Source organism: Perissodus microlepis, chromosome 7, assembly GCF_051167445.1.
Source record: "Perissodus microlepis isolate ML-2025 ecotype Zambia chromosome 7, ASM5116744v1, whole genome shotgun sequence".
Lineage (NCBI taxonomy): Eukaryota > Metazoa > Chordata > Actinopteri > Cichliformes > Cichlidae > Perissodus > Perissodus microlepis.
This window is the reverse complement of record NC_140467.1, coordinates 19,434,445-19,445,028: the sequence shown is the minus strand read 5'-3', so window position 1 is coordinate 19,445,028 and position 10,584 is coordinate 19,434,445. Positions and strand designations below refer to the sequence as shown.

Genomic DNA, 10,584 nt, shown 5'->3' with positions numbered 1-10,584 from the left:
CTTCAGCTGAATTGTCAAAGCCGTTATGATGACGTGTAATTTAACTCTATTATGATAGTTATAAGAATCAAATTATGAGAAATGAGGGGGGGGGGGGGGGGGGGGGGGGGGGAAGCATCTTTGGGGAAAAAATATTTATTTTAGTCTGGCCCAGTCCCGTACGTCCGCTAGGTGGAGGAGGTAGGGTTTATTATCTGTACTGCAGCCACACACCAGGGGGCGATAGAGACGTTTTGGCTTTATTTTGGGGTCTCTGTTATGTCGTTTATGATTTCTACAGTGGTTGGTGGTAAACATTAGTGATGTGACGTTCTGTATCGAGGCTTCAAAGCTTGTGTCGAGTAATTGAGGGGGCGTTTCCGCGATGCGCGTAACGAGGCTTGCTTCATTTATGGGAGGAGCTGAAAATGATGACGTCCGAAGCCTCGCTGCCCGGCTGTACCACGTGACTGGTTCAGGAAGTGGTTCGAACTTTGCCGCGAGCTATGACAGCAATATAAACCCCTCAGACTTCATTCAAAATGTGGGTGTTTGGTGGAGAGTTGCGGTTAGTGAGAGTTTGGAGAGAGTTTGAAGGTTTAGGAGAGTGAGGAGAGAAAGTCAGGAGAGAATGGAGCCAGCTAAGAAGAGGAGGATGTCCACCCCTGTGTGGGAACATTTTGATCTTATTCCTCCCAACAAGGTATGTAAATTTCTACGGAAGATGTATTTTCATAATACTGATGGTGCAATACAATTTATGTTAAGCTGTCTTGACTTTTGTACAAGGTGAAGTGTTTGCTATGTGCCAGGGAGCTGGGATATAACAACAACACCTCATCCATGCTTAGGCACTACAGAGCTTTGCATGAGAATAAGGGGAACACCGATTGTGGAGCAAGACCAGGGGAGCCATCAAATGCCATGATAATATAGCATGCTGTAATGTTACTAAATGATATAACAATATTATACAACTGTAATAAGTTACGTGTGATATTTATATTTGTGCTTTGTTTTTATTGTCTTTCCTCAAGAGAACAATCTCAAATAGATGAAGACCTGGTTAGCATGGTGATTGAGGACTCCCAGCCATTTAGCATTGTGGAGGACAAAGGATTTAAAAGATTTGTTAAATCATTAAATCCTAGCTATGTTCTCCCCACTAAAAAGGTCATAAAAGAAGTGAAAATTTAGTTTTTACAGAATAAAATGTGAACAGGCAGGACTGAGGCTCAAAGCCTCAGTGTGTAGCTGTCCATACCCCAACCACACCTCACCTCACAGTAAATGATCATTTCCATTTTAAGCATTTCCAAATAATCATTTTCCATACTGCCAGTATAAATATACACAGTATACTGCCATCACTACAATATACATGTTTTACACGCTCCTTTTGTTGTTGACATTTACAGGCTGTGTGCAAAATGCCACACTCTTCAAATTCATGCCAACTAATATTTTTCCGTCCAGTAGATGTCCTACTAGAGCAAATGAAGCTTCAAGACGCTTTGCGCTGGGGTGAACCAATTGGATGAAAAGCTTCAGTGCTTTATGAAGCTTCATTTGCCCATCACTAGTAAACATACCCCTGACCAACTTTGTTTGCTACTCCGTGAGCAAATCAGTACTGACAACAGAGATAAAGCTACCGACCAAATGAAGACATGGAAGGCGAATAGAGGCTCTCAGGTCTATGCATTCGGTTTGATTCGATTTGGGCGATTTAAGCTAGTTTTTCGAGAGACCTATCGTTCAGTAGACGATTATATTCAGACATATAACTTTGTTTCGTAAAGGGCTTACTTGCTAGCATTACTGTTTAATTGTTTTTAGCCAACATCCTTCAAAGAAATCGAGTAGGTGACTACACATCTGAGACCTTTTAGGCACTAAAAAAAACAAACACGCGAACCAGCTGTGAAAGAGATGTCGTCTGAACAGCACATAGTAATTGTTATGATAGTAAGATAATAGTAAGATAGACACATGCCAAACTGCACCGTTGTATACACGTCTTATTTTTTTATGCTTAACACAGTTTGCATTTTTTAACTCCTCATTCAAAATCGCCATCATGTGGTGTTAGTTTGATTAATTTAGTAATTAACCAATCATCAGGTTAAAGTAGCAGAAAAGGACAGTTGTCCTGTCGTGTATTAGTGTTCTTGTAGTCTTTCTTCAAGATGTATATATTTAATGCTTTTTCTGTTTTTTTGTATGTGTGTTGTGTTTTTTGTTTGTTTTGTTTTTAATGTGTCTATTATTAGAAACCAGATGTGCTGACCACAGGCGGTGGCCATCCAGTGGGAGACAAATTGAACTTGCAGACTGCAGGGCCAAGAGGGCCGCTGCTGGTTCAAGATGTTGTCTTCACAGACGAGATGGCCCACTTTGACCGTGAGCAAATCCCAGAGAGAGTGGTCCATGCCAAAGGGGCAGGTAAGGCATTATGCTGCAATCATGCACTCAACATCTTTTTGCTTTGAGGTCAGTAAGACAGCAAGACATTTCATGCCCACACTTAGAACTAAGGATTGTGGCCAGATATACAATCACAATATATTTATTTAATTTTGATCCAATAATAATACTCAAATATGGAAAACGGTGGAGTGCCCGTGTCAGGGCGTGTACCTGCCTCAAGTGGACGAGTTTAAGTATCTTGGGGTCTTGTTCATTAGTGAGGGGAGAAGGGAGCAAGAGCTAAGCAGACAGATTGGTGCTGCGGCTGCAGTAAAGCAGACACTGTACCCATTCGTCGTGGTGAAGAGAGAGCTGTGCGTACCCGTTGATCTGCGTTGTCACCCGCACCTATGGTCACGAGTTTTGAGTATTTGGACATTTAACATGAACTAGAATGCCACAAATACAGAGTTACTAAGTTGTGTATTCAGCTCCTGACACCAAAGATTGTCAGTGTTTAAAAGGTATTAACAGCAGCTATGTGGTGCACTTATGTCTGAGACAAAGCAAGGGCCTGATCCTTAACATTGGAAAGTGTTCAAATTTATGTGCAAATTTAGTCAAGAATTGTATTCTGGTGCAGGCAGATGGCTACAAATGACTGCATTAAAGTACAAAGTTAAACAAAACAACCAATAAAGTGGTCTAAAAGGAAATGTGGATCCTGCTTATTTGTGGATTAACTCTGAACAATTGTTAATCTTTACAGGCTTTACAGATCAGGGCTTCAGACTTCGGACAGACATTGAACGAGTTGTTTGTTGGCCTACGAGCAAACTAAGACCCAAACAACTTGGGTCTTAGATTTGTCCTCATGATAATAAAGTAAATACAAGAACTCGAAATTTGTGAAGCTTATATTAGCAGACATGTCTTTTAAAATCTGTATTTATTTTCATTTTTTCTCCATTATTCAGGGGCGTTTGGCTACTTTGAGGTCACTCATGACATCACTCGCTACTGCAAAGCCAAAGTGTTTGAGCATGTTGGCAAGACTACACCAATTGCTGTCTGCTTCTCCACTGTGGGTAAGAACGCCTTGTTCGCCTTGGTTACACATTTGCTTGGAGGGGGGGGGGGGTTTATTCTTCCCTTTTTACACAGTTTTTGATGTGATAGTTTGGACTTGCTATTGAAATCTATAGTAGCACCACTGGACTGCACTCTAGGTCCTTACACTCGTATGACTCATTGATATTTGCAGGTAGCAGGAGAGGGACAGCTCAGTTTCGGACAGTGCTGGGGTTTTAGCTAGCAGCTTAAATTGATGTAACTAAGGACCATCAGTGGCTTTCAGGCGATTCTTAAGGGGGAAAAAATGTTCCATATCCACAGAGCTCTGACATAGTGGCCTAAAGATTGTGTTGCTTTCCATGTTTTTGTGGCCTGGGGATCACCGAGGATTTGCTACATCACAAATGTACACCACTTCTTCACAGTCCTCAATCTGCTTTCAGCATATTTTATATTTCAATTAAAAAAACAATATATATTATTCAGAATTGTGCATGGGATGGAGTTTGCCTCAGAACTTTGACTGTACTTATATTTAAACTGTCAGGACAGAATGTTTAAAAATATACTCCTGGATTATATGAGCCCTTAATCTTCTCACAACATGTTCGTGTCTGCTGAAGACAGTTATGAAATGCTTTCATAGGAAAATAATATGGACAATTAAAACATTATATTGAATGTTTCAGAAAGATGCAACAATAGAAGATGATGATAATGATTTACTGCTGAAAATGTTTTTGGTATGAGTTGCAAAACAAACTTTTAAATGCAAAGTGTGAGTAAAAGTGGTTATTTGTTAAAGGAGTGTTCATTGTAAGAAGCTGGCCATGTGATGGTAAGTGGTGTACTTAACATCTTGATTTGTGTGACACCGGAAGGGACATTAAAGGTAACTTTCAACAATGCTATTGGCTGTAAGGTGCAGATGGTACACACTGCCTCCAAATTTAGTTTAAAATAGTTAACCATATTACATCATTGATTTTTGAGGAGTTGCTGTCTTTTGGTTTGTTTGTTTGTTTTTTAATATCCCAGCTGGAGAAGCTGGATCTGCAGACACTGTGCGTGACCCTCGAGGTTTTGCAGTCAAGTTCTACACTGAAGATGGCAACTGGGACCTGACGGGCAACAATACCCCAATTTTCTTCATCAGGGATGCCATGCTGGTGAGTGGGTGTAGGGATGTGTCTGGGCAGACCGTAATGGTTCAGATTTGTATAATTATGTGTCAGAGAGTTGTAGTGTTACAGCAGTACTTTATTTTTTTAAATTTATTTATTTTTTAACATGTAAATAATTCCTCCAGGAACAGATTGTAGATCTAGTTTCATAAGTGGATGATTTTTCAGTTTTGCATCTTGTTTTTTTTGTTTTTACATTAAATATCTAACATGGGGGTGTTTACACTCTTAGTTTAACTCAAAGTTTATGAAAGCCAAGCTTGTTATTCCTAATGTAAGATATTTAAGACCAGCGACACATTCCTCACAACACTTGTGCTAATATCAGTCAAGTGTACATTGTTTTATATTGGTATCTCGTTAATCTCGTGCAGTTCCCATCCTTCGTCCATTCCCAGAAGCGCAATCCCTAAACCCACATGAAAGACCCTGACATGGTGTGGGACTTCTGGAGTTTGAGGCCCGAGAGTCTGCATCAGGTAGATGCTGCTGAGCCTGATACTGAAAAGTCTAGTATATTATGTCATGTCACCTGAGGTTTTTCTAAAATACACATTTAGGATAAAGAATATTTACAAGTAATTAAGTCTTTCTGTGCACTGTTGCTCGCTGTCTTTATACTTGTAGTCATCATTGACAGTGGTTGGCACAGAAACTCTTGTAGTTGTTTTCATGGTCTTGTCTTCTCTTGTCTCCTGTGCAGGTGTCTTTCTTGTTCAGCGATCGAGGTTTGCCTGATGGCCACCGTCACATGAATGGCTACGGCTCTCACACCTTCAGACTGGTCAATGCCGATGGTGAACGTGTCTACTGCAAATTCCACTATAAGGTCTGCCTGAGGTCAGCTTTATTAGCTGTTATGTTGTGTGTTCTGCCATCTCTGACTTCATTTTTTTAAATTAATTTTTTAGACGGATCAAGGAATAAAGAATTTGACGGTGGAAGAGGCAGACCGCCTGGCAGCCACCAACCCAGATTATGGAATTGCAGACCTGTTCAATGCTATTGCTAATGGAAACTACCCATCCTGGACCTTTTACATCCAGGTCATGACCTTTGAGCAGGCTGAGAAGTTCCGGTTCAACCCGTTTGATCTTACAAAGGTACTGCAGTTCTGCACAACAGAAAACATCTGAGTTATAAAGTAATACGTGACATAAATGTGCAGTGACTTGGTAACTTGTTTTCCAAAAACGTCCATATTGTCACAGGATGTCTCTAAATAATGACGTGCTCATTTGAAAATCACAGATGACTTTTGTGATTTGTAAATTTTATTCACGATGCAGGTTTGGTCACATAAAGAATACCCACTGATCCCTGTGGGCAAACTGGTTCTGAACAGGAACCCAGTCAACTACTTTGCAGAGGTGGAGCAGGCGGCCTTTGACCCAAGCAACATGCCACCAGGCATCGAGCCCAGCCCTGACAAGATGCTGCAGGTGACATTATGGCAGATTTGACAAGCTAGGGGGGAATGAAGAAAAGCTAGGTTGGTATTGAGCTCTGTCCTCCATGTTCTTTGTCTAGGGTCGCCTCTTCTCCTACCCAGACACGCATCGTCACCGGCTGGGAGCAAACTACCTGCAGATCCCTGTCAACTGCCCCTTCAGGGCTCGTGTGGCCAACTACCAGCGTGATGGTCCGATGTGCATGCATGACAACCAAGGTGAGACGTGATCAGGTCTGGTACCTGTGGCTCAGAAATGAATCTTGAGTAATCCTGTAATTTTAATCCAGGTAGTGTTACAGTTTATTTATACTGAGTTCTTAACCGTTATTTTTAACTGTTATTATACATGTGACATATACACAAGTGCATAAAACCTTTGAAGTAGACGATCAGTGAGGGTGTTTTAAAAAAATCTTAGTCATCCAAAAATACCCTTATTATATAAAATAATTAGAAATAATTTTATAACATGGACATTACATGCATAACCACAGTCATCTACATTGTGCACAAAATGTAAAAACTAGCGATAAAACATTAATTTTATCGCTACATTTCATGTATTGTACAGTGGTAGATGTGTGAATAACGTATGTCATCACTATAGTCACTGATTATGGTTTTCCACAAACATCTCGTCTTTGTTCATTTTTTTCTTTCTTTCCTTCACTGCCTCACCAGTGTTTTTGTTTGACCACCAGGTGGCGCTCCAAACTACTACCCTAACAGCTTCAGTGCCCCAGAGACTCAGCCTCAGTTTATGGAGTCCAAGTTCCAAGTGTCTGCAGATGTTGCTCGTTACAACAGCTCAGATGAAGACAATGTCACACAGGTAATGATGATTTAACAGGATCTGTAGGCGTGTGACACAGAGTGTCTGAGGCCCAGGCATTTTCAGATTTGATCATATTAAAAAGCTGCATAAATCTGTATTTAATATGAACAGTGGATCGAATGATAAGATGAAATTGTTGCTCATTTTTTAAAGGGTAATGGAAATATGTAGATTTAGTTTTAGTGGCTTTTTCTTCCTGTTACTGCACTCTGGTTTCTGGTTTATTCGGCCTCATCTTGGAAGGAACTATAGTCAAAGCTAATTCTTACTAGTAATAAACAGAAAGTGTAATAGGATGGGTTTTTTTTTTTTTTTTTTTTTTTAAAAGACTTGAAATCAAGTTGATGCTTCTGAGTCAAAATCTGTTTCAGATTAGTTCCTTTTTCCTCTGGAGAATAAACTTGTGTGTTTCTTGCAGGTTCGCACCTTCTACACTCAGGTCCTGAATGAGGAGGAGCGACAGAGACTTTGCCAGAACATGGCAGGGTTTCTAAAAGGAGCCCAGCTCTTCATCCAGAAACGCATGGTGAGTCCAAGCACTACAGTCTCTCACTTAGCTGTTGCTCATAGTTTGTGCTTTTTGGAATATGAGGTTTCAGGAAACATGTTGTGCTTATTGATAAATGTAATCTAAAACGCTACAATAGCATTTACTGAATGTTTATTTTTCATGGCTTATAGGAGATGGAGAGAATGTGTTTTTAAAGAACCTGCTATCCTCCAGGACTGTAATATTTTTCTTCTGTGTCTTGCAGGTCGAGAATTTGAAGGCTGTGCATCCAGACTATGGAAACAGAGTTGAGACTCTTCTCAAGAAGTACAATGCGGAGGCCAAGAAGGTATGTGTGTATATGTTTGTATACATGTGCTCCGATTACCACTGGGACCACTGTTATCTTCACCCTTCACATTTTCTCGAGCTCTTCTCTGAGCCCTTGGTATTTCTCGAGCTTCTCGTGTTCATCCTGGACTATGGTGATGGCAGTCACTAGTCCCCGGCCTCCTCCGCTTAGCATACAGTATCAGGGTGCTGGACTTGGGGTGAAACCCTCCATGCATGGTCAGGAGCTTCCTGGTCTTGATGTCAGTGGCTTCTATCTCCTCCTTTGGCCAGCTACTAGTATTTTTTTTTTCTTTTTTACTTACTGTGCTAAGTGTCTTCTTTTTACTTTATATTTTATTCTTTTACTACGTTTACTTGGTTATTATGTTACTATTCTTCATCTTGTTTTATTGCTGCTGGCCTCTGTGAGCCACCAAACAAATTTCGTTGTATAACTACAATGACAATAAAGTGCTTTAACTCTTATTATCCCAGCAGGGTACCTGATCACGGACAGGGCATAGGTGTTGTTCTTAACGTTCAGCTGACTCCTCATGACTTGCTTGACGCTCTAACCCATGTGCCTTTTCATGTTAGCTGCGATGATGCCTGACAGGAGCTTCCATGTGGTACTGAGCCTGGTTATTAGTTGGTAGTTGTATGGGACTGTTACCTTCTGGAGGTCCTTGGGGATCAGCACTGTCCAGCCTTCGTTAGCTATTCTGGGTCTCTCTCATTGACTAGTATAGTAGCTGGTTCATTTGTGCTGCTAGACACTCATGTAGTCGGCTTCTTTAGCCAGTAGGCATGAATCGTGTCAGGGCTTGGTGCTGTCCAACTTTTCATACTGGAGTCTCTTTCTTGGATGTCTACCACTGCAATGAATACTGGACCCTGTTCAGGGAGGTTGCTCTAGTCTGCTCTTAGATACACTGGCTACTGAGCATTGTTGTTATGTGTTGTGTCCTTCTCCTGTTGTTTTTTTTGTTTGTTTTTTTTTGTATCTGATCTCATTTACTCTGTCCCTTTTCAGGATGCCACTTTGCACGTTTACAGCCGTCCTGGAGCCTCAGCCATCACTGCCTCATCTAAGATGTGATGCCTTAAATTTCAAAAGATGCACCTGTGTGATAACTGTTAACTAAAATGGACCATTATTCGAGCCATCAGAAAAGGTTCAGAATACTAGCAGTCCAGTTTTTAAATGTTTTGGCTAATTGGTTTTTAATTTAGTTTTTCCAGGCAGTTTATTTCTAATAATTCTCAGCAGCACTTGCATTTTTCTTGTTATCTACAACACAACAAGGTTGAGATAAAGTCGCCATGATTCTACTGCAGTGTTTTTGAGCTTTGAATTGTTATTGTTAGATCAGTCAAGTTTAATATACATTTAAGAGCATTTTATTCCATTTAATTTTGATTTGATTGCATTAAGTTAATTTACTAAACCCGTCTTAGCTAATTCCTCGGAGTGTGTATACTACTAAACTACAATGCTTGAAAATGTAAAAAGCATTGTAACTTAAAATAAAATAAATCTGTTCACTTGTTAAAAATTGTGTTTGGTATCTGCTTTAATGTCAAATCTCAGTTTAAGCTGGTAAAACATCTGGATTTTTTATGAACCACAGGTTTGCTGCTGCTTTATTTCCCAGAATGAGCAATGATCTGTTGTGGTTACTAGTAGGGCTGTTCGATATGACCAAAATCTCATATCCCGATATAAGACATTTATCGTCCTGATAACGATATAAATCACAAAAATGTAACATTTTTTGTAAATTCTGTGAATCTCGGGCAACTCATCTTGCATGAAGTGTTTCCAAATGGAGTCGAGTGTTTTAACCGACATATGAAACTATACATTTTTAGACATAAGTTGTAACAGCCACCATTTTCTTTCATAGTTTGAGTCTAAGGTTTAGTTTTTAGCGCTTGACGGCTCTTTTTTGCTTTTCATCCGTAAACTATCTGCAGACTCTTTCCCGTGATTCAGTTTATTTTGAAAAGTCTCAACAGGATGTTGAGCTTTATTGTGAAAGGTTTATGTGGAAAACAAACAAGCGGACAGCGGAGCCACGCGATGGTTTTACCGTCATTGTTGCTAACGACAACATGTAAAAACAGGCTCTTGTCCGTCCATAGTGTGGTTATATTAAATATAAGAGAAAGAGAGAACTTTAAGAAATGAATATAGCCACTACAGTCACCATCAAAACGATGAAAAATATTGCTGTAAACAGTTTATTTTACGACACCACGAAACAAACGATAGCGTAATAGGAAATGATAGACGTTTTTATATCGTCATCCAATATATATCGTTATATTGAACAGCCCTAGTTACTACTTCCTCATATTTGGCTGAACCACTGGTGAATGTTATTGTGGTATGTGGCAATATGCAACCAAGAAGTAATATTAACTAAGACAGTCTTTTGTGGCTTTCATATGCAAAGCCTACAACTAACAATGGAGTTGAACTTTATCTGAAATCTATTCTGTGCCTGTAGTAAGGAATTTGTAATTAAAAGTTTATCATTTTTCTACTTTTGTTTTCCATTCTTTAAAGAAATGGCAAGTGATCATTTGATTTCCATGCTATGTACAACCTTTAGTTGGAAACAGTTATGTTCAGACTCATTATTTTACATTATCTCACATGGAGGTTGTGATGTTAGAAGGTAAATTACATTGTTCTGTACAGATAAAGCTGGAAAAGTCAATAACAAATTTCAATTCAATTTTTCAATTAGACAACTTAGTGCAGGCTTCCAATCCCTTTATACAAGGCAGTGCATGAGATGCTGTAGCATTTAATCCAAAC

The 10,584-nt window shown here is 39.7% G+C and overlaps 2 protein-coding genes across 2 annotated transcripts; both read left to right on the top strand.

Annotated features, from left to right (window-relative positions):
* Nucleotides 1-227: 227 nt before the first annotated feature.
* Nucleotides 228-5,462, top strand: LOC146382978 (catalase-like). The gene is made up of 6 exons (XM_084934019.1): nucleotides 228-682; nucleotides 2,253-2,424; nucleotides 3,366-3,476; nucleotides 4,501-4,631; nucleotides 5,021-5,125; nucleotides 5,350-5,462. Exons 1-5 carry the CDS (start codon nucleotides 611-613, stop codon nucleotides 5,057-5,059), a joined length of 525 nt encoding a protein of 174 aa, XP_084790145.1. The 5' UTR covers nucleotides 228-610; the 3' UTR covers nucleotides 5,060-5,125; nucleotides 5,350-5,462.
* On the top strand, nucleotides 5,364-10,304 carry LOC146382977 (catalase-like). The gene is made up of 8 exons (XM_084934018.1): nucleotides 5,364-5,475; nucleotides 5,558-5,749; nucleotides 5,936-6,088; nucleotides 6,177-6,315; nucleotides 6,801-6,931; nucleotides 7,353-7,460; nucleotides 7,690-7,773; nucleotides 8,791-10,304. Exons 1-8 carry the CDS (start codon nucleotides 5,398-5,400, stop codon nucleotides 8,854-8,856), a joined length of 951 nt encoding a protein of 316 aa, XP_084790144.1. The 5' UTR covers nucleotides 5,364-5,397; the 3' UTR covers nucleotides 8,857-10,304.
* Nucleotides 10,305-10,584: the final 280 nt, after the last annotated feature.